We start from the raw sequence: 25,434 nt of genomic DNA, 5'->3' as shown, positions 1-25,434 counted from the left end.
CTAGGGTTTCTTTGTGGCAACTTGCCAACTTCTGACCATTGTCCTTTCATGTAGTACAGTATTACGTTTCTGTAGAAAAGAGGTTCTCCTTGATAATGCAGCTAAAGGAATATTTTACTTGAAAGAAAAACACAATTTTTATAACTGCTGCTGTAGAATATGAAACTGAAAACTATTTCTATTCATTAACACCCAAACCTATGTCTTGTGATATTTGGTGTCCTTTTGTTCGTCTCCTTCATTCCAAATCAGAAAACATTAAGGCTGTTTTGAACTTTTGAACTAATTCATATTGAATACAAGGAGACTTAACTTCTCAGCAAATACTGAGGTGGGGGGAATAACTTTGCTGTCTCCATTGTGGCTCCCACGGACTAACTAAGGCAGCCTGCCCTTCACAATCTTCTGATTTTTTAGCCTTTTTTGAGGGCATTGCCTGTATGTTCATGTTTTGTGGTGTGTAGGTGTTCTTCCTATTTGGGAAGTAAGGTTTTGACCATTGTCATTTCTTCTTCTTCTATAACATAGGCATTTTTGGTGTCAACAGCAATTTCTTAAACTTGCAAATGTGCCCCAGGGCACATAATTGTGGTTAGCTTTTGACAATGTTTTCCTCCCCATCGAAGGTTCCAAACCACCTCAAGATGGTTGGGGGGATAATGATGGGCCAGTATCAGGAACAAGGCATTCCAGCTGGGAAGAAGAGGAGGAAGGAGGAGTCTGGAACACAGCAGGCTCTCAGGGAAGCAGTTCCTCCCATAATTCAACAAGCTGGGGACAAGGAGGAAAGAAACCACAGATTAAGGTGAGAAAATGCTTATATGGTGCAATATTTCACTAGATACATGAAACATCAAACCTTTTACCATAACTGCTAACAATAAATAATCTTAATTGTGTGCATCTGTTGGTATTGAAAGATGGCATGTGTAATGACTGCTTAACTCTGGCATCCCCAAACTTCGGCTCCCCAGATGTTTTGGACTACAATTCCCATCTTCCCCGACCACTGGTCCTGTTAGCTAGGGATCGTGGGAGTTGTAGGCCAAAACATCTGGAGGGCTGTAGTTTGGGGGTGCCTGGTTTAACTTAAGAATAGCCCTGCTGAATCAAGTCATCTAGTTCAGCATCCTGTTTTCACAGTGGCTAAACAGATGTTCATGAAGTCCATAAGCAGGCTTTCCTGCTGAATGCAGTTTCACTGGTTTTAGTGTTGAATGCAACACATCATTATTTGTATCTTTTGGTGTTTGCAAAAGTCTTCAGGCATGGATACTTTTCAATCAGTGTGTGCATTTTGGCAGAAAATGCAATGCCCTGTGTTATTTATTTCACTTGCTGACATCAGTCTCAGACTTCAGCAAGCTGGGCTACAGGCATCCACTGAAATGTTTCTTAAAGTCTTCTTAGGGGAGTTATACAAAATGCAGCCATTTTTTATTTTATTTTTATTACCAAGGAAGGTGAAGTATGTCTGGAGTAACCAGACATACAAAGGAAGGTGAAGTATGGGGAGCAAAGTGCGTTGACACCCTTAATGGGTTGCCTAACTAAAAACTGGTTTCGGTGCAGTACAGCCTTCTCTAGTCTAATACCTTCAGATGTTTGGAACTGCACCTCCCATCGGTGTCAACCACAAAGCCAGTAGTAAGAGGAATAGAGTTACAGTCCAAAGGATCTCGAAGGCATCCTGTTGGGGAAGGCTGGTGTAGTATTAATGACATACATCACCTGGGGACATTTGCTTCTTCAGCTGTAAGCAACTGAAAGCTTAAAATCAGAGATAATTTCAGTGGCAAAGACACTTTTAGCACTTTTTAGCAAAAGTATAAAACAATGGACATATCAAGGACAAAAACTAGCCCAATTCTCCCCTGCATGTCTTAGTTCACTTTCAGAAGGTACGAGAAATAGACACCTACAAAGCTGAAAGAGCTACCTAACCACTTTGTAAAGTAAGAAAATAATGAAATTGTAGCTTTTTAAAAAGATAAGCTGAATTTATTTTGAGTTTCTTCAAATGTGATGAATTTCCTACGTTAGGAAACGTGGAAATTGCTGTATGTAACTGTCCCCTTTTTTACTGCATGGAGATTGGAGATTACTATTGTTTCACTACACACAAGTTATACCCCAGGGCATGATCTGAGGGCACATTTTGCAGCCACCTTGCTGAAACTTAAGCAGCTCTGTGTCTGGTCAGTTACTGGAGCCCTTGTACACTGTATTCAGTTCCACGATGGTAGAAAGGCAGGATAATTGTACTAAATAAATAAATATCTACATAATAAATTTTATGTTATTAGACTGATATGTTCTTCTTTGAACATGAGGGGTTGGATCCAATGCTGCAGCTCCACTTACGCAACAGACTTCTGTGTGCACAATTGTGCTTCTTTTTCCTCTCCTGTCTCTTCAGCCCCTCATATGACCTCAAAATCAGCTCTGTATCCTTGGGGGACCCTGAGTAGATTTTGATGATGTTGAAGAGAGGAAGCAGAGTGGAGCTGTGCTTGCGCAGCCTTGGATACAACTTTGTACTGTTCAGTTGATAGATGGTTTATGGGCCTGGCTAGTGTGGTATTCTTTTTAACTAACATGTTTCAGTGCTAAAGTTAAAGGAATCATGCCAACCAGTAAATGCAGGGATTGCTGTCTGTTTCCTTCCTTGGGGTTTTAAATTGTTCTGATCCTTTAAGTTTGTATTTCATGGAGTTATTTCTTAGTGAATTACTTCAAATAATGGATTCTGATATTTCTTTGGCTCTACTGACATTATGCTAACAGAATAAACCTGTTAAAGAGATTGAAGAGCTTGCATCTGCTCCATTTCCTAAATTCTGTATACCTTAAGTTTACAAGGAATAATAGTAACAGTATTTGGTAAATCTGCTTAGTATTTCAATAAACCTTCCTAACCAGCCCCCACTGTAAGGTAGGCTCTTGCACTTAAGAAGAGAGAACCAAGGCTTGAGCAGCATGTCTAAAGCTTACTAGGTTTATTTCCGACATTTGATACCTGAACAAGGGAATTGCTTTTTTAAGCTTTCATTCTTAGTCACTGCATGGTGAAATAAACTGATAAATTGTTTCTTTGCTTTAGTGTTCGTTAAAAGGAGGAAGCAGTGATTCGTGGATGAATTCTTTATCTGATCAGATTTCAAATATGGGATTACTAGTAAGGTTTTTAAAATGTCATAATTATGTTTTATATAAACTGTTTACTTACCCGTATTTAACAGACTACAAACAGCTATCTGTTCTAGGCATCTCCGTGAATAAGTATTGTCTACAGGTGACCAAGCTGGGAAGCTTTTGCCATCTGGATGAGATACAGGGTGGAATTCAATAAAACACTTCAGGAGATAGTTCTGTTGGGCAAGCAGAAATGCTTGTACTGATGAAGCAATATCTTTTCTCCACCTATGGGCTTCTCTGGGACATTGCCCAACCCTCCAGAAAGGATTTGTGGGAGCCTTTGCACTGGTTTCTGCCAGTGAAATCAGATAGTTAAATTTGGCCCGAGATCCTCAATTATTTATTTAGTTATTTATATAGTGTTTTATAGGTGCAATCCAGTTGAAAGCAGTGTGTAATATAAATTTAGCTCAAACACGGAGTGTATTATGTATACATTATAAGCTACTATAAGTGTCTGAGTAGAACACAGACAAGTTTCTATGCTGGACTTTATGGGGAGAAAATTGGAGAACATACTGCTTGGCATATGACATTTTTTTTAAAAAATAGCCAATTTTTTTGGGGGGGGGGATCTATTATAGTGCTGTGATAATGCTTGCAAACCCTGGGTGTCAATCCAAACTCCAGCTCACTGGGTTAAATAGTTGCACCTTTCCAGAGTTACGGGAACATCCTGTCCCATACTGCCAACACAAGAATTACTTGGCAGCACATTGACTAGATGCATCTTGAGGATGAAGTAACATTCTGGCTGCTGTTCTCAGAATATAATCCCTTGACCACAGAAATGTCAGGATAGAGACGTTTGTGTCCAGAGCAGCTGTCCAGCTATTTTTCTCTCTATTTCTCTGTGCTATTGGTTCATACATATCTGGCTGTATTTTTGGACACACATCAGCATCAGCAATTAGAAAAGGCTATGCTCAATGTTAGTTCAGTATGCTATTTTTAGGCCTGCCAATTCATCTCTTTAATTTATAAAATGCATACCCCCCCAATACTGGATTTTATATTGAACAACATAATATTTTCTAGTGTTTTTTCTCTTTCTTTTCCAGAATCAAACTGAAGACACTCCAGGCAGTAAAATGGACCTATCAGTAGGTGTGTACCTAATATGACAATAAGAAAAACTGACTTGGTTCATAAGGCTGAAGTGCTTGGCTTTGAAAACAGTATAGTAAAGCAGTATGTGGCCTTTTGCAAAATGATTTTAGAACAGCTTAAGGACCTTTTATATAATTTGGTGTGTAGCTGATGACAATGAAAGAATGAAAGTTTGAGCTAGGATAATGGGAAGGGACAGTCTGGTTACTGAGGGCATTAATAAACAGACTGTCCTTGCACAAAGTCCGTTTGTGATAACTGGGTTTCATTCTGTTGAATAGTACATAATGATTCATGGACTTCAGAGAAAATGTCAAAGGCCTGCTGTGGAGAAAGAAAAACTGATTTGCTTAGTGGTAGTATGAAGGGAGGTTTTTTTTGTTTTTTTTACAGTATTTATAGCCCACTCTTCATTGAATGTTTTCATTCCTAGAGCGGGGAACAAATGAAAATAAACAGAAAAACAATATAAATAATTTTGTATATAAATGGGACCCATAAACAACTAAAAAACTCATATCTTAAGGTAAACAAGCAAAATTACAACATAAATTAATATTTCCCATTTAACAAATACAAGCCTCACAATCAACTGGGCTGTCAGGCAGTGATGTGCAGTTGGGTTTGCTGCCCCCCCCCCAATCTACCTTCTCTATACTAGCTAGCACAGGCAGTATCCAGGGTCTTGGGAAGAGGGTCTGTGGCACCACTCCTTAAATAGGGATCTGTAGACTGAAAGGCAGTCAGTAAACCACAGCTGATGTTTCTCTCCTCTGCTCAGTACTAGGGAAACTTACAGGCCTTAAAATCAGCAGGACTGCCAGGTAGTGATGCTTTTAGGATGTTGCTTGTGTGAGTGAGTGGAATCATAGTCTTTTTTTCCGTCAACAGCTAAACTAAATGACGCTTCCCCTTCTTAGAGAAGATTGACAGAGCTCTGTAAAATTATAACCACTTGAAGGAGAAACAGACTGATAACTTACCTAAATCGTCAGAACTCATTCTAGAAAGTAGATGTGGAGGAGGCCTTATGCTTAGTCCCATATATGTGTGGTGTCCTGCAAAGTTCCATCTTGCCCCTCATGTGCTTTAATGTTTATTTGTAGCCACTGGAGGACATAATCAGAAAATGATGTTTCCCAGCATCATTGCAGTGTCAGCAGTATGCTGATGATATCCAGCTCTGTTTCTCATTATCATTTCAAGTCAGGTGAGGCTATGTGCTAGACCAGTGTCTAGAGGCAGCAATAGGGGGAAATAAAAGAAGGCTGATTCCTGACAAGATAGAAGCCCTGGTTCTTGGGTCTGGGAATTGGGTAGGTGAATGCAGCCACAAACAGCAGTTGTGTGTGTGTATGTCAGGATTCAGCCTTCTTTTATTTGCCCCCATTGCTGCCTCTAGTCACTGGTCTAGCACATTTTGTGCCCCTCAAGTCCCTGGGCCTCCAGTGGGTGAGTGCCTTTTTTATTCTAGCTAGTTTGCCAGCTGTGTCTGTTTCTGGACAGATATCCTGCCAGGGTTACCCACCCCCTAGTAATATTCCATTTGGATTCTAATACACTGCACATGGGCACACCTTTGAAAATGGTCTGGAAGTGACAGTAATGCAGAATACATTCTGTCAGAATGTTAGCTCTTATCTCATAAACTCTGATTCTGAAAGATCTGCATTGGCTGCCTGTATGCTTCCAAATGGAATTTAAGGTACCGTTATTCACCTACAAAGCCCTAAATGACTTGAGACCCAAATATCTGAAATTCAGTCTAATATGCCATTGAATCTAATGTGCAACTCAATTTTCAAAATCTTCAAACCAAAAAAAGGATTTTCTGGCAAATGTAAATGCCCCATCGAATCTAATGTGCACCTTAATTTTTGCAACGTAATCTGGCCAAAAACGGTGAGCATTAGATTCGAGGTGCCCCCCCTCCCAGGATATGGAATGCCCTTGCCTTGGAAGTATAACTGGCACCAATATGTCTGGTGTTTCAGCAGCAGGTAAAGGCTTACTTGTTTGCCTGGGTCTTTGCAAAGACACAATGTGTGCTTACCTGCTCTTTTGTTTTTATAGGAATTATTATAACTGAACATAAGATCATATGATGAAGGGTAGACTAAAAATGTATTTAATACGTTTATAATAAGACTGCTAAGGATTTTTTGTAGTTATTGTAGTATATGAGTATAAGTGGAAAATACTTCATTTAGTAATTTATGAAGTGTTGCTGCAAACTACTGGTATGAATGCTTCCACTTTCCACTTGTTCCTTTCAGGTGGTCTCCAAGATAAGAAATTTGATGTGGATAAACGAGGGATGAATCTCGCTGATTTTAATGACATTATGAGAAAGAGTCGGCCAGGTTTTCGTCCTCCTAATTCCAAAGACATGGGAACCCCAGATAGTGGGCCTTACTTTGAAAAGGTGAGACACATTTTGCTTGTAAAAATCTGCAGCTTATTCCAGATGTAATTTTAACATTCTATCAGATTTCAGCATTGCAACTTAAAGACATTGTTTTATTATGAGACTTTGAGGAGAAAAAATGCTTGTTTGGGGCAAATGAGAAGAAATGGGGTGAACTGAACACATGGTGATCTTTGGAGTAATTATTACTGTTCTGGGAAAACATTTCAGGAGATTCATCGTTCATGTGTTTGTATGGAAAAAATGTTATTTTTTATTCAGAATGTATTTCCAACATTTGCCCCTAAAAGTTACTGGATAGTTTTGCTAAGACTGAGTGCCAAATTAAAAAGTACAACCATGATGAGACAATACTTTTAATACATGCAACAACCTTTTCCTTTAAAAAAAAAAAAAGTTGGTTCCCAAAGGCCTGTTGAAATAGAACTGTCTTCACCTGCCAGCAGAAGGACAGCAAGGGAGACTTCAGCCTCACTTCTCTAGGGAGGGAGCTCTAGAGTCTGGGATAAGCCACTGAGAAGGCCCTTTCCCTCATCCCCACAAAGCATGCTTGTGAGGGTGACACAGGGCTGAAATCTCAATGGCGAGCCCCATCAGGTTCATATGAGGGAATATGGTCTTTCAGATAGCCTGAACCTAAGCTGCCAAACACTGAGTCAACCTCTTCAGCCTGCTATCCACTATGATCCCAAGGTCTCATTCCTGGTCAGTCATTCCCAGTTCAGACCCCATGGGTGTGTATGTGAAATTAAGATTTTCACCCAACATGCATCACTTTATAGTTGTTAACACAGAATTTTATTTGCTTTTTTCAGTCCATTCACTCAGCTCGGACAGGTCCTTTTGGTCTTTTGAATGACCCTGAACAATTTAGTATCTTCTGCCACACCATTGATTACCCCTAACTCTAGATCATTTATGAACAAGTCAAAAAGCACAGGTCCCAATACTGAGCCATTTCCTACATTTCTTAATTTGAAGAACTGTCCATTAATTCCCATTCTGCTTCCTGCTACTTAACCAATTCCTGATCCAAAAGAGGACATCTCCTCTTATTCCATGACTGCTAAGCTTACTCAGGAGTCTTAGATAAGGTCCTTTTCGGGGGGAAATTGAAAGTCCAAGTGCACTGTCAACTGGAGCACCTCTGTCTATATATTTGTTGACACGCTCAAAGAATTCTACCGTAATAGTTTTAAGAGAAAGGACTTGGCCTTCTAGAAGCTATGTTTACTCAACTTCAATGAGACTTATATTCCTTATGCTTGATTATTTTATGTTTAACAATTCTTTCCACCAGTTTTCCTGGGACATAGTTAAGCTAACTGGCCTGTAATTTCCAGGATTGGTGTTAAATTAGTTACTTTCCAGTTCTCTGGTATGAAAACTTATCTGAGGAATAAGTTACATATTTTTGTTAGAAGATCTGCAATTTCCCATTTGAGTTATTGGAGAACTCTCAGGTGGATGCCATGTGGACCCAGTGATTTGTCAGTTTTTATTTTGTCTATTAGGTCTAGAACTTCATCTCTCATCACCACTATCTGCCTAAGTTCCTCAGACTTTCCTCCTGCAAATGTTAGTTGCAGCACTGGAATCCGTCCTAAATCTTCCATTGTGAAGACAGATGCAAATAATTCATTTAACTTTGCCACAATACACCTTTGACTCTCTTGTCATCCAAGGGCCCAACCGTCTCTTTAGATGACCTGCTGCTACTAATGTATTTAAAGAACTTAGTTGTTTGTCTTTGTACTTTTAGCATTGTGCTCCTCAAATTCTTTTTTACCATCCTTTATTGTCTGCTTGCCAAAGTTTGTGTTCCTTTTTGTTCTCTACTTTTGGGTAAGACCTTCATTTTTTGAAGGCAGTCTTATCTTCAATAGCTCATGTTGTGAGGAAGCAGATTCCACAGGACACATAAATCAGTAATCTGAAGATGATGGAGACAGCAGGTCAGCTAGAGTCCCAACCTATGATCAGTATCTCAGAGCATAAGCAGTGAGAGGCAAAAGGCACTACAAGGCAGGCATTAAGCATAAATGTAGGTCAACAACAACAGCAATAAGATGCAGAGTTGTCAGGATCCTGAGAGCTTGATCACTTGTTCTCATGGAGTCTCAATTTTAACTGAGCCCTCACATATATATCCTGGCCCTGATTACCCCTCCCAGGCTCTACCTACTTTGCAAAGGACTGGAGAGGCTTAAAGAGGCAGCCCTTGAGCCAAGTACCCCATCACCCTTCCATATGCTCCCATCAGATGTTCTGCTTGTGTTGGTCTGAAAGACTGGATTCTGTCCCTCTTTTCCTTCCTTCCCTCCCTCTGATACCCTCTCACATCTCTGCCTCCCAAAGGCTTGCACAGTTGTTTGTTGCAACAGCCCTGGCTACAAGCTTCCCAGGCAAATGGTGCCTCTGGGGTTGGCCAGGGGGTGCTGGTTGCCAGGAGCTGAGGCGGCTCAGAGATCAGCGGTGGCTGCAGCTACCTGGAGGACTCCCAAGGAGAAGGGAGAGGAGAGGAGGCTGAGGGAACACTCCACAAAGGAGGGTGTTTGAAAAAGGGTGAGAGGCTGCCAGCTCTGCAGGCAAGGTGTGACATAACTGCGTTCCTGAGCCCTATGGGGTGCCGCAGAAAGAATGTAGTTTGTCAAGGGAGCTGTGGACTCAAAAGTTGAAAACCTCTGGACTGAGGAGAATGAGTCAGGCCCCGGTTCCTTTGGAGACTGCAGCTTAGGGCTGCTCTTTCCATTTCCAGTTCAAGGACCTTGTATTCCAGAGTTTCCTGGCTGTCAGATTCAGGCTTGCCATTGAGATTTCAGCTCATTTCCTCTGCCACTAGTCTGCTCAACCTGGCTGGTACCTTTTTATCTCTGTCAGAATTCTGGCTGCTGCTCCAAGTCTAGGCCATGACTTCGACTATGGTTCCTTTGTCTGTTTTTACCCTATTGGAATTCACAATGCAGTATACGCCTATTTCCTGGGCCCTTGAACTTACTGAATTAGAGGAGAATCAACTTCCATATTCTCCAATAAGTTCTATCCAAATTTCAGCTTCATTTTGGTGACAGATGCATTGCATTGAGGATCGGACACCCATTGCTACAACCATACCCTCAGTGCACAGTGGGTTAGAAAAAACACAGTATGAATTTATTTGGAACCTGGACTGCTGGTCAATATATTATTCCCCTAAAGATTTATTAGAATCATAGAATTGTAGAGTTAGAAAGGACCACAAGGGGTCATCTAGTCCAACCTCCTGCAATGCAGGAATTTTTTGCCCAACTTGGGGCTGAACCCATGACCCTAAGATTAAAAGTCTCATACTCTACAAACTGAGCCATCTCATACTGGGACAGAGCTAAACTTTTTTTAAAGTCCTGTTTCCAATTCCTGTGCCAATTAAGGAAGAAACATACTTCTAGTCAACACAAGTAAGAAACTTTCGAGCCATCAAATTATTTCATAATTTGGTTATTTTTGTAACCATTTGTAATGGACCCCCTCTACCCAAGGTATCTGATCTGCTTTTTAATGCCAGAAGGTGTATCTCATTTACTTAACACTTAATCACTTATGGAAGTGATTTCAAACTGGGTCATTTCTTAATACAGTAATACCTCGGGTTACGAACGCGATCCGTTCCGGATCGCAGTTCGTAACCCGAATAGTTCGCAAACCGAGCGCGATGGGCGCCGCCATTTTGCGCATGCGCAAAGCGCGATTTTCGCGATTTTCGCGCGATCGCGCGCGCGCGGCTTATGCGCGTGCGCGCGCGGCGAAAACACTTCCGGGTTTGCGCAGTTCGTAACCCGAACTGTTCGCAAACCGAGGTGGTCGTAACCCGAGGTACGACTGTACTACAAGAAATAATCAACCCAGCATTGTAATTCACTTTTTACTAGTGCCAGATCCTCAAGTTGATATGGTACCTAGTGTTGTTCTTTTCTGGCTTCTGGTAAGTTTGGTCCTGACATAACAAAACCATAATGTCCTCTGTTTAATTACTTAAAAGAAGAGAAGATCTCAGACATCTATGGTCCATGTCCTTTTGATAGGATTCCAACCAAAATTGCAATTGCCATGGAATCAAGTGTATCAGGTTAATGCTCAAGGACCCTTAAAAATTCTATCCCAACACAATCTTAAACAAAATAAATTTGCTCAGAGTCATCCCTAAAGTCTTCTAGTGTGAGCAGACAAGAATTTCAGTGTTCAGGTATTGCATCAGGTATACAGCTTTAAAAACTTGGTGCACCCTTGTAGACTACTTTTCTTGGTTTTTGTTTGCTGTTTGGCCTGGTCTATGGCTGTTGAAATAGTGGGTTTTTTCTTTATCTAGCTGTGCTTGTAAAAAAACAACAACAGCCAAATTCAAAAGCCCTGTGCTTAACCACTGAGTTTCTGTATTATTGTTTTTTGGAGAATGACAAAGACAATGGCCATTATAGAGGTAACTGAAGCAGAATAACTTAGAAATATAATTTCTAGAAATGAGCATTCAGGGAGCCCGAGTTAGGTCTCAGAGAGGGGACATTTATGGTTATTTCATATTTTTGCATTTACATAAATAGCATTTCCATGAAGCAGAAGCTAAGTAGCCCTAAGCTGTCTTAAATATGGCTCAATTCTCACATAGGCAGTAGGGAATTGTATTTTTCAGAGTAGCCAGATTCAACCTCAAGCGGAAAACAACAGCACTTCACCAAAACTGCCTCCATCTTCATGGACTGTCAGTCTTTCTCTTCTGATCCGGGAGTGAGGAATTTCAGCATTCTGCACTGACCTTGCTGGTTGACACTGTGCACAACAGATAGATAAGGATGTTAACCTGAGAAAACGAATAAATCAGTGTTTATTTTTTGTGTTTGGTTCTAAAGAGCTTGTGGTAACAAAATACTCCCATGTGAGGATGTTCATTCTCTTGCTTTGTAAGAAAGATGGACATACTAGTGTTAGTTAAGTACTGCTTGTAATATTATACTGGATGGAAGATCTTTAAATTGCCCAAGAACCCAGATATTATTCTGAGGAGATTTCTTTCTTCTTCACCTGCCTGAATTCTTCTGCTTGCCTCATCTGCTCTAGGTGTTACTCAGTTGTAGATCTCCTGAAAAGAAATAAATTTTGTCAGCGAATAGAAATATTGCACCTCTTTTATTTAAGATTATCACTTCCACAAGCAGGGCAGCATTAGTTGTGGGTAAAGGTTTTTAAGTATTGAATTGATTGTTCTGACTTGTCTCCTTTTAGTCCATATTTCCAAAGTAAGTAGTGTACTTTGTTGGAACATATCTGTTTAATGGTTAAAATCATACTAATTTTGCATACTCTTGGTCACTCACGGTCACTCTCTCTCTTCTTGCATTCTGTTGCTTCACTAACCAACTCCTGCTGATTGGCTACTTACTGCTTCAGCTGACTTTGCCTTTCTCCAATCAAGATGGGTGCCTTGGGGATGAGGCTCCCTGCTCCCCCTTCTCCCCTTCTCCCAACTACAAGCTTTCTCCCTCTGGTTCCACACTACCCGTCTGCCTTGGGGCAATCGGCTCAGGGCTCAACCCCCAAAACTTCGCTGCTAGACAAGTAAGGAGGTCACATTCTTGGTTATATTACTTCTTGGCTGCATCCTATAGTTAATCCTTGTCAGCTTGGTTTTTGCACCCGTTTTTTTCATGGAAAATGTAGTAAGATAAATCTCAAATTCAGGAACCCACCAGTCTTTATTCCTTCCTTTCAGTCATTCAAGATGTTGCTTACGTCTGTTACTTTGATCCCTTACTAATGCCTCACAACAGTCTGTGGGTTTACTTTCTCAAAGAAAGTAATTAAAAGTCGGGGAATAAACATTTTGGAACCCAGTGCAAGAATAAACACTTCCCCCCTTGTTTTAAAAAAACAAATTTGGCACTAAAACTTAATACTACATTTATGCAGTAGTTACTCTGTTTAAAGTTGTATGTGTGTTTGCTCTTAACTTATTCTAGAGAAGTTTTGAAACAGAAGAGGAGACTAACAATTCAATTAGTTTGGAAATCTCTAGGAATAACAACACAAGCTATAACCGCATCTACAAATAATGCTTTTCTAAGGTTAATATGTATCATGAATGTATCCTTGCAAAGGGACTGGGGCACTTCTATTGGAATTTGTTTACAAATAGAATATGCAAGAGACACCTGGCACAAAATGTTGCAGTGTGCTGTGTTCCCTGTTCTGAATTCCAGCCACTCCAGTCCACCACCACCCCCGCCTGTTTCAGAGTCGATTCCCCACACCCCCAAACAGTCTGCATTACATGGCCGCTGAGCATGCTCAGATCCCATTGGGCTGTTTTGGGGTTTCCTATCCCAAGTCTGCTGATACCTCTCTCTTGTATATGATGGTGCTGTTTTGACTAAGCAGTGGCGCTTTCTCTCTTAGAATATTGGAATTGCTTTACTGTTTATGATTAAATGCAGTTTGAGGACTGCTTAAGACCTTTGAGTAACTTTCCATTATTAAATAAACAAGCAGCTAAAAACAATGAAGTCTGTCATGTTAGGTAGTTCTTAAATTTTTCTTCTGCTATATGTAATATGTAATAAATACTGCTGTCTACAGTATTCAAACACAAAAGACAAATCCCTTTAAATATAAACATTACTTATCTTTTCTCTGCACCTTCTTTTCTCCTCTTTAAAATGTGTATGGCATACAATCAAACCTCTTAGAAGGGAATGAGTTTGAAAGAAATGCCAGGCAAATGAATCAAGATGAAATAAGTGTGACTATCATTAGCATGTTACAAATTCTCATAGTTATATTAACCCCAGGCTCCAACTAACATATATAAACAACTACACTCTTGACCTGATTTGACTTTCTTTCTTTCTTTCTTTCTTTCTTTCTTTCTTTCTTTCTTTCTTTCTTTCTTTCTTTCATTCATTTTTAGGGTGGCAATCAAGGTCTGTTTGGAAACAGCACAGCACAATCGAGAGGAATGCACCCACCAGTGCAACCACTAAACCCTTCACCTAATATCCGGGCACAAGTGCCTCCCCAATTTCTTTCTCCCCAGGTAAACAATTTTTAAAAGTTTCTTTGTAGATAGTTTGTTGTTCCACATATGGAGTTGGATTTGAGCAGACCAGGTGGAGGCTTTAGTCTGTTTCCCAAAGCTACATATTTTGTATGGCTCATCAGGCGCTAAAGAGCAGGTACAGTGCCTTTTTGCAGTCTTCTTTCTAATGGCATAAGCTTTTTCTTCATCTGCATTCATTGTTTTCTGCTGTTGATTTTTGATGTTAGAAGTATTTGGTTTCAGTTTGAAACATGTGACAAGGAAATCCAAATGTGCCATACAAGAGTGAGAGTGCCACCCACTTTCAGTTTGTTTTAATTGGTATTTATGAGAGTGCAGTGGGGGCATGAGATTGATGGGTGCTTTTTGATGAGAGGGAGAAGTCCTTGTAGAGGGGATGTGTGACTTTGAACCTAAGTAAGGGAAAGCAGCCTAGTTGGGTGTGGATTGCTATCCTAGAAAGTTTTCTAATAGGTGGGTAGGTGAGCTGTGTTTAATTATGGCTTTACACAAGCAAGCAGTGTGCTGGTGCATGCTTCTCAAAGGTCTCTGCTTAGCTCCTCTCCTGCTTCATGTTGGGAGCAGCAAACTATGATTGGTAGCCAAGATTTGGTTTTGGGGTACCACTCATAGTCCCTTGAAGAAAACAAACCATGAGCCCAAGTCTACATAACAACAAGCCAAAACATGCATTTTGTTGCTTTTGATGCAGCTAATTCATGTTAAATCCATAGGTAAACATCAACTGTGGTTTAACATTACGTGTACTGAACCAATGGTGCCCCCACTCCTTAGTTCATCCTAAAGTGTAAAAAGGATGTAGCTGAGGAGAAGAGAGGCTAGCAATGACCTCGCTCTGTCAGAGCTCTATATAATGTTCTGTCTTGTTGCACATTCAGAAAAAGCTCATCTTCCTCAGAGGAGCAAGTTGCTCCTTCCTCCTCCTTTGTGCACTGCAGTCTCCGTTAGTCTCTTCTCCTTGCACCCCATTTCAAATGGTGTGGGTGGGTGTGTACATATACATGCACACATTTCTGTATGATGTACTGTTAAAGCTACTCATCCACTAGGGCCCTGCCACAAACTGAAATAGAATATGTTAACACCAGAATCATATTCTATATTAAACTCAATCTGTTTTCTTTAAATGTACAAAATGTTTGTGCATTGTTCAAAATTTCAGCCAAACAAAAACTAGCCAACTCAAGTAATTTATTCCTTTCTGTACTCACATCATATTCCTATATGTGTTGTCCTTTATGTTCACTTTTCCTTTGTTGCAATATTTGTTGATGTTCAATTTCATTATGATTAAGATCACACATTTTCTGTTTTCAAAAGAGACATATTGCTTTTGCATACAGACCTGCAGTTCTGTCAGTTTCTGGTTTGACTTGTGTATTCCTTTGCACTTTTTATTAAGGTTTCTGCCTCCATGCTCAAGCAATTTCCTAACAGTGGTCTGAACCCAGGTCTTTTCAACATGAATCCCCAGCTTTCTCCTCAGCAGATCGCTATGTTGAGCCAACTTCCGCAGATCCCCCAATTTCAGCTTGTAAGTAACTATCCTACTACAGTAGCTGACTGAATTTTGCATACTCCTATGACTGTTTTTGCAGATTTAATCTTCTTGGGAATATGTTGTACTTCAGATCTGTGGAAATATATACTTAGTGGTTGAAAAGGCACATATAAGTCATATGCAGTTGTGGGGAGGGGACACTTTCTACAAATGACTTGTACTTATCTTTACAATAAATCAAGCTTAATACTAGAAGCACTGGGCAGAGGCCCACCATACATTTAAACCACATGACTTTCCCAGGACTTTTTTGGCAGGTGAGTCATATGCTTTAAATGTGTGTTAGATGTCCTTTAAGTACTTGGTGTGGATCATCCCGCTATTTCTAATTAGATGTAAAAGGGAAGCCACGGCGCTCATCCCTAGTCTAAAATGTTCATGGTAAGTTTCTTTTATTATAAAAAACCATTATATTATTATAAAAAAACTTACAATGCTAGTCATATCTGCTGGACAGTGCTCATTTGCCAGCAGTTAATGCCTATAAATAAAGTCCTTCATTATCTCCTCTACTTGCCTTCCAGGCTTGTCAACTCATCCTCCAGCAACAGCAGCAGCAGCAACAACAACAACAGCAACAACTGTTACAGAGTCAAAGAAAGATTTCCCAAGTAGTACGACAACAGCAAGAACAGCAGGTACAATATTGAATCAGTAATGTATGCATAAGGTGTACAATAAAGCCTAGCAATATACCAAGAATATGTTATTAAAGCTTTATTATTGCTTGAAACTAATGCACTGTTCAAAATATAATCACTTGTTTGTACTAAGATAAACAAATTCTTCTTTATTTCATTAACTGCAGATTGCCCGTATGGTGAATGCCTTTCAGCCACAACAGAGGCAACCTGGCATGAAACATTCTCCATCCCATCCAGTTGGGCCTAAACATTTAGACAGCATAGTACCTGGTGGTCTGAATGTGAGTCTCTCAGATATACCAACCAAAGGGCAAATCCCTGGATATAGTTCAGGTAAGTACTGTAAATAGCTAAAACCCTATGATCTGCTTTGATTTCTTATGCACTAAGGATCTGTGTACCAAACTCAAATACTGGATTTGTTGTTTGTGTCAGTTGAATTGCTGAATCATTCTTGCTACATAGAACTCTAGCTTCCGTTTCTTCTTTGCAGAGTGTACTTTATTTTCAAACAGCCTTGCTTATTGCAGGATATCATGTTACAAAAAGTATTTGTACAAAAGCATTAGACATTAAGACAGCCTTGTAGCAATGAGGGTTTGCATCATCTCAGCCATCTATATGGTTTAAAAACATAATTATAAAGCAATTTAGCTTAAAGCAGGGGTGGGAAACCCTTGGCCCTCAAGTTGTCATTGGTTTTTCATAGGTTTTGGTTCGAGTGGCATGGATTATGGCATGGTAGGAGGGAAAGAAACTGGAACAGAATCTCGCTTTAAACAGTGGACTTCTATGATGGATGGATTGCCATCTGTAGCTTCCCAAGATGCCAATATGCACAAAAATGGTGAGAGATTCCAGCTTATGTTATCAAAAATGATTTTACAGGGTATATTTATATTGCTACTTTTTGCCTCTAGTGAAACACTAGGTCAGCAGCTTCTCCTATATTGTTGTTTTGCTGTGAGATTGTTGTATTTTAATTGTTCTAAGCCACTGTTAGCAATGCAAATGCCTTTGGAAAGGTAATATATAAATCTGAACAAATCATAATGGGCTTTTTGTTCTGGTAACCTTTTCTTAAAAAAGGCTTCTAATTTTGTATCTTATTCTTACATTATATATGCTATTTTCTCTTTTACTCTAGTGCAGGGGTTGCCAATGTGGTGCCCTCGGGCACTAGTTTGCCCTTCAGTACTTCTTGTAGTACCCATGAAAGGTCTTGGTAAATATCCCCTCCAAATTCCACAATGCATGAGAGACTGTTCACTCTTCCAACTTAGTCCCTGTTTGCACTGGTGTGTCCTCTCCTATATGCCTCCATGGCAGCCATTTTGTCTTATGCCACACCTCCACAGCAGTCATTTTGTGACTGCCATCCACAACACTTTCACAAAATTCCAAACATGCCCACTGGCTCCCACAAGTTGGTGACCCTTCCTCTAGTGGCTTTATTGTTACAGTGAAACTGGTATGAATTGCCATTCTGCTTTTATGTTATGTTTGAGCCCTGCTTCAGCTGCTACCATGATGTCCTTTTGTCAAAATAATATTTTTCCTCTGCTTTCCAGGGACGATTGTGCCCCCTGGAAAAGTACGAGGGGCATCGCCCTATAACCAATTTGATATAATCCCTGGCGACCCACTGGGCAGCCACACGGGTCCTGCTGGAGATAGTTGGTTACCTGCCAAATCTCCACCAACAAGTAAGATTGGAAGCAAATCCAGCAATGCCAGTTGGCCTCCAGGTAATTTCAGTGTCCTTGAAAACTGTTCATAGATGTTACATCCCAGCTTATGAAAATAAAATTTATTACTGCTATCAATGTGTCACTGCTATCAGTGGATTTCTATGCACAGCAGACTGGTGCTGTGCAAACATGCATTGTAAGAGGGTTTTTTTCAGATTTTGGATCATTTGCATGTGTCAGGTTGTGTAAAACTTGTTTCAGAGGTGTAAACTCCATTTTAAAGAAATCAAACTTATTTGGTCTGTATAAATGACATGAACTAAGCACTTTTTAATTTTGTATAATTTATTTTTGGAGAGGTTTAGGGTTAGGATAAAGTTGCTACACTGAACAGTAACACCCTACTCTTGACCACTGGGAATGTTATACAGTAATACCTCTGCGAACGTCCGCCTTGTCTAGCGTCCATTCTGGCGAACGTCCGCAGCAAACCTGGAAGTACTGGAACAGGTTACTTCTGAGTTTGCCTCTTGAGTATGTGCAGAAGCGCTAAATCGCGCATGCGCAGATGCGCTAACGGCTCAGTGCGCAGACGCGACTCTTTGTCCTGCGTCCTTTTCGGCTAGCAGCCAGGGCTCTGAAACTGATCCTGGCTGCAAAACGAGGTACGGCTGTACAGCAATTTAATTATTTCTGAGACTTCACCAAACATTGTCTCTCTCCCCCACCAGCACCCCGAATTTTGAAAAAGGGTGTGTTTTAAGCCTACTCTTGAATTGGCATCTTTATTTTTTGGGATATATATTGTAATGGCAATTGGCTACAAAAAATAATAATAATGTGACTGATTGACTACATGCACACACATAGTAGCAATATTAATTTGTATTCTTTTTTATCAGAATGTAGAATAACATTTTAATTATTATTTTTAAACGGGTAGGAAGGAATGGAAGAGCTAATAAGGGACTAGGAAACACATGTATGCCTTTACATTTGTGATTAGATTCCTCTAATAACATTATCTGCACTCTCAAACTGATCTCCCAAGATCCCAGAACTAGAAACTTGACACCACACATTCTTGGACACCTCATCTTTGTTGGAAGAATTTAACAACTTTAAATTAAGTCTTGAATATTTCATTTGAAATATTGTATGATTATTGTTATGTTTCAGAGTTTCAGCCAGGAGTGCCATGGAAAGGTATTCCAAACATTGACCCTGAATCTGATCCCTATGTGACCCCAGGAAGTGTGCTGGGGGGTACAGCCACATCCCCCATTGTAGATACTGATCACCAACTTCTGCGGGACAACACCACAGGTTTATTTATTACATAATACAATTTTTGTTTGCCTTGCAACTATTATAACTGGAATAACAAGTTGGATCAGCAAATACATGTTTGCTGATTATAAGTTGGGGCAGGGATACATTTGCAGGGGAGAATCAGCAAAATTGAGGGTGGCAAATCTCTCTACACAGCCAATTATTTTTCCTTATAACCTCTTCTGCCAGGCCCCTTCCCCCTCCCCAGCCAGTCTTAGTTGCAGTTTTAGACTTAGCTGGAGGGGGAAATAGGAAAATATCTATCTGGAGGGTAAGCATTGGTGAACGAAGAGAATGAATTAAAACCCTGTTTGCACTTAGCAATTTCCCTCTGGAAATGCCCCTGTCCTGTATTAATAGCAGTAGGCAAATACAAATAATCCTATTTTGCTCTGTATTCTATTCTAAGGTTTGAAGATGCAGATGTTGCTATGGTTTAATTTATGTTAAGGCTAAATACATGGATCTGCAGTAGGCTTCTACCATTCATTGTCATTGCTAGAAATGTCAGTTGTCACGTAAATTCTTTATTATGCTATAATATTTTTCTTTACCTTTCCTTATTATGCCATAGGGTCTAATTCTTCCCTCAACACCTCGCTGCCTTCACCTGGTGCCTGGCCCTACAGTGCCTCTGACAATTCCTTCACAAATGTTCATAGCACTTCAGGTATCTAGTTTCCATACTCAATGTACCTAACTCACATTTTATATTGTAGATGGAAAACATTGAGATATTTAAGCATATATAACAATGTTTTGTACAATAGATAGTTGCCTGGGATTTTTCCTCAGTGTAACTTTTTTTTTTTACGTATTAAATAACTCCCTGGTGAAGCTTTTTCAGATCCGTGTACTATTTTGTCGCAAAAGCGTGTAACCTGGATCTCATGCAAATATACTTCAACAGACTGTTGGCAAAAACTAAAATTATGATGATCTGTGTTATGTGTATTAACTATCACTAATTTATTGGCTTTTCTTTTCCTCTGTTGTAGCAAAGTTCAGTGATTACAAATCAACATGGTCCCCAGATCCTATAGGACCCAATCCCCCTCATCTCTCCAACAAGTGGAGAAACAATATTTCCTCAAGAAACACTACAGGGCTACCCCGCCCACCTCCTGGTCTGAGTAATCCAAAACCATCCTCTCCCTGGAGCAGCACAGCACCCCGCTCACTCAGGGGGTGGGGGGCACAGGATTCAAGGCTTGCCTCTGGTGAGTAGAATTTCCTATCATTCTTATTGCTTGGCCCATGAACAAGTTCCACAGCATTACTACCGGTAGTCTGGATATGATAAGACCTTTAGGTGAGAGAATGTTATAATTGCTCAATGGGAAAAAGAGGATGTTATATTTCTCTCTTAAAAGGGCTATGGGATGTTTGTCAGAAACTGCTGAGGAAACTGAGGGAGATACAGCTAGACACTTCCTATCAGAAGAGGTCCTTGAAAGTTGACAAGGAACATGTATTGAATAGTTTGTGGGTGGGGTCTCAAGAAGGTACAGTTCTTCATGTTGTCTGTGCAGATCCACAGACTTCATCCTCACAAAGCAGCCTTTAGCACTTTCTTGAAGGGGTTTGGGTGGAAAGCTTAACCCTCAGTGTGCACACTCAAAAAAGGTCAGTGTGGCTCCCATTTTTTCTGGTCACTGCAGCAAGAGAAACTTTCACTTACCCCTGAGAGAGCATATGAGCTAGGCCCTTCTTTTCCTTCACTTCATCTTTTTCACCTTTTTTCTCTACAGTGGATTTTTTAAAAAAAATGTGCTAATTCTGGAACAGTGTGTGCCTCACTCTCAAACAGGTTCTTGTGGTGCAACTGGCATTTTTTAAGACGTGTTCAATTTGTGGTGGCAGACTACCTCCTTAATTTGGTGAGGGACCTGTAATGGGTGTGGTTCCAGCTGTCTGTGTTTCACTAGGCAGACACACAAAATCACTTGTTTCAGGCATAGGGAATGTTGTTGAAGCAGGCTCTCTTTGCCTTCGTTGCTAAGGTCAAAGTCTCCAAAGCAGCACAGGCTACACAACTTTGTTCCACTTCAGTTCTGCTCATGTTGTTGATGGCAGAGACTGTATCATTGAACCGATAGGTCAGTTGTCCTATGGAGGTCTTCCCTAGCTTGCTTACTACACTGGGAATTGGGAATGGGAATTGACTTGCCCTTTACATCAACCATGGCTGTTAACCACTGTTAACTTCTCCAGCCTTCACTTCTGCCTCTGATTCTGGACTCTTTCTGCTCACTAAGCCCTGTTTCCTCTTCAGCTTCTTACACCTCCTTCCTGTCTGCTCCCTCTGACCACTCATCATCGTGCCACCACCAATCCCTGGGCTCTGAGTCTTGGAGGTTCCCCAGCTGGTTCCCCCCACCACTCAACATCCAGTCCATGACACCCAGATGTGCTTTTCTTTTCTAAACTTCAGGCCCTTCTTTTAGAGGAAAATACCAAAATCTTCCTCTGAAAAGAGATAAACTGATACTCAGTGCCTTGTGCAGTTAGCATTTTTTAAGCATTTTGCTATCCCCAGAAGACTGAGGTCTTTGGCCACTTCTGGACCTTCAGGACTTTGATGTGTCATAAGTCCAAAGATGTGCAGGATGGTAACCCTTGTCAAATTCTTTTAAGTGAATGTAAGCATCCTTCATGTCAGACCTGTCTACATCCACAGATTTGGAAGATGCTTACTTTTATATAGCCTTTCAGCCAAAACTTTGCTGTTTGCCTCACTTTGCTCTGAGTGACTGCAGCTTCTCTATAGGACTGCAAAGTTTTAGAGCTATTTAGAACTGTCCTCATTGCACACTTCTGTCAGTAAGGGATTTTGATCGTACCATAGATAGATGACTGCCTACTTATTGCATCCACTCAGACTAAGTTGCAGCATTGGGCTTCTGTATCAGTGTGGCAAAGCCTCACTTGTCTCCAACACATCACCCCATGTGCTCTTTTTGATTCTGGTAGAAGTTTGTGCATCTCCTGTCCTCTGGCTGAGCTTGAAACCTATTGCAGGATTGAGGCACCTCAGCCCCAGGGGTTGAATTCTGCACTCCAGGCCTCTCTGTCTTTTCCTTGGAACTTTCCCCAGGCAGTAACCTTCACTGGTTGTGCTTAACACCCCAAATGTTTTTGCTAGGCTGCAATGTGTCCTTGAACTCTGCTAATGTCACTTGAATGTCTGGGGGGAGGATAGACAGAATTATGTGACTGTGTGTAGAAACTAACTCACAAAAGCTAAAAATTTGCATTTGTTGCTCCATCCACTTTTACCTCTGGATCCACCCCCACTGTCATGTGGCCCTTGGAAGATTGCCGAGAAGGAAATGTCCTCCTTTGACTGAAAAAGGTTCCCCACTCCTGCCTTATTTGGGTGGCTGCTGACACTGGTTCTGGGGCCAATGGCCTTGAGAACTGTCACCCACCCATCTGAGAATGTGTCCTCTTTAGTGTTGATTCCTGTATGTGTTCCAGCCAGGGGTCATCTCCCAGGCAAAACATCTCATCTTGTCTTCTCAGTTCTGCATTCCTGTCATGGTTTGATCCTCAGCAGCTATAGTTCCACCTGATACTATAACTGCAAATGTCATTTTGACCTCCATCTCATGTTTCTTTACATAGCTGCTGTAACAGGAAATTGTTGGGAAGGTAGAAGCCATACTCCTTTGAGTGTGGTCTTATCTTTTGAAAGTTCTGAATGTTACTTTGTGCAACTGCAGAATCCGTATGTGACCACTTGAATAACCCTGTCTTTCATGTTAAATGTGGCAAGTGAAATGGTTTCTATAAAGCACAGAATTCATTCTGTTTTTCTGTTTAAGATAATTTTTGAAGTAGGTAACATCCAAATTCATCATGCTTACTGTTTAATCATTTGCAGCCTCTACCTGGAGTGATGGTGGATCTGTTCGTCCCAGCTACTGGCTGGTTCTTCACAATCTCACTCCGCAGGTATTTCTGTCTTCTGCTTCCTTTTCATTACTGAAACTAGACTATTCTGCATTGTTGATTGTTTTAAATAAATATTGTATTTATGCAGCAACACAAGCTAACTAGTATGACAGTGTGTTTAGGACATGTGAGAGACCTACTGTAAACCACATTTTCAGCTTATTTTTTATTGGATTGTGAATTAATTGCAGTGCTTGTTTTAGTTAGTTAGGTAAGTAAGCAATTTTGTAATTGCAAAACATAGTGTTTGGAGTTTTTTTTAAAGATGCTATCAGACGCTAGGCAGAATGGCTAGTTTTTTCTCTTATGTTTTCATAGCGAAACCACAGAATGTTTCCAGCACTGCTGCCAAAAACAAAGACCTGTAAGGTTCCTTCAGCTTTTGTTTGTGTCTGCTGAGACACCATGCTTTCTCATCAGTACAGTCATACCTCGTGTTGCATTAGGTTCATGTTGCATCTTTTTGGCTTGCAAACACAGCAAACCCAGAAGTGTATACTTCCGGGTCTCGCTCCGCGTGTGTGTGCAGAAGCGTTCTGCGCGCATCACACATGTGCAGAAGCAGCACTCTACAGACTTTTCCGGGTGCGAATGGCACCACGGAATGGATCGAGTCCGTAACTAGAGGTACCACTGTATTTGGAGCTTAGTTTATTTCTCTTGTGACATTTACAATAATTACCTGAGATTTTTTGTTTGTATTTTAACAATACTATTTCAGGTATATTCACAAATGAAAATACTTACCTCCCCACCCCAATAAACCTGCTGTTTGTCTTTGTTATTTCCAATCTGTTCTTCCCAAGATTGATGGGTCAACTTTGAGGACCATCTGCATGCAGCATGGTCCGCTGCTGACATTCCATCTCAACCTGACCCAAGGCACCGCCCTTATCCGATACAGCACCAAGCAGGAGGCAGCCAAGGCCCAGACTGCACTGCACATGTGAGTTATACCAACAACCTTTCCTGACCATTTGCAACCTCATTTTGTCAGTAAATAATAATAATAATAATAATAATAATAATAATAATAATAATAATAATAATAATTAATTTATTATTTATACCCTGCCCATCTGGATGGAAGTCTTGTGTGCAAGAGTAGCCCAGTAATGTGTTTTGTTTGCCTAGTGCCCAGATTTGAAATGGCATTAAATAGTTTTTTCCCCCAGGGGCTCCTGCAGGGGCAGCGCTTACACTGGGATGCCTCATCCCATCTGGCTGGACAGGCAGGGTCAGTTGAGGATCCTTGGCTGGGGGAGGTGCCATCCCCACTTTTGCCAGACTGGTCTTGCCTCTCAAGTTGGTCAGATAGATCTCTAGTGCTGCAAGGCTCCTGACCCAGCACATTTTTCTATTCTCATTTGTTTTCTTTTACTTTGCATTTCCCCATTTCTTATTTAATTTCTTTTTCCTTGTAATATTCTTTCTTTTAATGCTCTTCCATCCTCTCCTCTTGCCTCCCTGGCCAAGGAGGCAGACTTGGCCAGTTCTGAGGAAGAGCTCTGTGTTTTTCACGAGGAAGCTCTCTCCCGGAGCCCACAGGAAGGCCTACAGGAAGACACCCAGTCGGCTTCTGCTGCCGCAAAGAGCTCAAATGCTTTATGAAGTGAAATAGAAGCCGGACAGCTGATTTGCGCAGTAGTGCAACAGCAACAGTTCCCTGTCTCACAGTTGACTTGTGCGGCAGCAAAAGGAGCTTGTGCATGCCATTTCTGGCTGGCACTGGAGTTTCTCCCTTGGTCTTCACCTTTCCCTGGACAGGGGAGCCCAGGGGAGAAGCACGGACACCAAGTATGCTAGACTAGACAGTCCTTTCTCTGATCCAGCAGGGCTCTTATGCAGGTAGAGGCATATTCTGTTATCTGGCTGAACTGTTCTCACCTCCAGGCAAAGTCCATTTTGTGGCCTTCCACTAGTTTGGCAAACTGAAAAAGCAAACAAAAATATGTCAGGTAATGGTGTGCCTCTTTTTAAAAGCTAATTTAGTATTCTCTTTAAAAGCTTTTGAAATATTTCTGTTAACTTGAAATATTTTAAATTGGATCTCAAAAGGATGTTCAGTTAGTATTCTCATTCCCGTATCTAATTATATTTCAGTTTGGTTAATTATTTGAGTGAGAATAGAGAAGAGATTAAATAAGTCAAAGCTTTGATTATGACCTGATTGAGGCATGGCAAAGCATAGTTTGTTGTTACTTACTTGAGCTACAGCAAGCCCAAGATTTATATGCTCCCTCTGCTCTTCCTTCTCTCTACTTTGCATGGGAGGGGTCAAGGGAAATTTAAAGCTCTCTCACTTTTTTAAAAAACTGCAGCTTCCAATTTCATCTGAATACAGGAAATTTTGGTTTATCTAACCATAGTTAATTAATAAACTAGTATATCAAAGCACCATTTGATCCTGGTTTGATAAAATCAAA

The 25,434-nt window shown here is 40.7% G+C and overlaps 1 protein-coding gene across 17 annotated transcripts in view; it reads left to right on the top strand.

The window, feature by feature from the left end:
• Nucleotides 1-25,434, top strand: part of TNRC6B (trinucleotide repeat containing adaptor 6B) — a 110,464-nt gene that overhangs the window by 72,009 nt on the left and 13,021 nt on the right. For 15 of the 17 annotated variants that reach the window (XM_035128448.2, XM_060279801.1, XM_035128452.2 and 12 more), the window contains 16 exons: nt 627-805; nt 3,104-3,178; nt 4,260-4,305; nt 6,585-6,733; nt 12,158-12,325; nt 13,674-13,799; nt 15,226-15,357; nt 15,909-16,022; nt 16,193-16,361; nt 16,738-16,875; nt 17,600-17,776; nt 18,899-19,045; nt 19,626-19,721; nt 20,050-20,271; nt 22,938-23,008; nt 23,815-23,954. In XM_035128448.2, the coding sequence (XP_034984339.2) occupies nt 627-805; nt 3,104-3,178; nt 4,260-4,305; nt 6,585-6,733; nt 12,158-12,325; nt 13,674-13,799; nt 15,226-15,357; nt 15,909-16,022; nt 16,193-16,361; nt 16,738-16,875; nt 17,600-17,776; nt 18,899-19,045; nt 19,626-19,721; nt 20,050-20,271; nt 22,938-23,008; nt 23,815-23,954 (2,149 nt within the window). The remainder of the gene's footprint in view (nt 1-626; nt 806-3,103; nt 3,179-4,259; nt 4,306-6,584; nt 6,734-12,157; nt 12,326-13,673; nt 13,800-15,225; nt 15,358-15,908; nt 16,023-16,192; nt 16,362-16,737; nt 16,876-17,599; nt 17,777-18,898; nt 19,046-19,625; nt 19,722-20,049; nt 20,272-22,937; nt 23,009-23,814; nt 23,955-25,434) is intronic. The other 2 variants (XM_060279807.1, XM_060279804.1) reach the window with 1 other exon arrangement.

This window comes from Zootoca vivipara, chromosome 10, assembly GCF_963506605.1.
Source record: "Zootoca vivipara chromosome 10, rZooViv1.1, whole genome shotgun sequence".
Taxonomy (NCBI): Eukaryota; Metazoa; Chordata; class Lepidosauria; order Squamata; family Lacertidae; genus Zootoca; species Zootoca vivipara.
The sequence above is the reverse complement of the archived record's forward strand: the minus strand, read 5'-3'. Positions and strand labels throughout refer to the sequence as shown.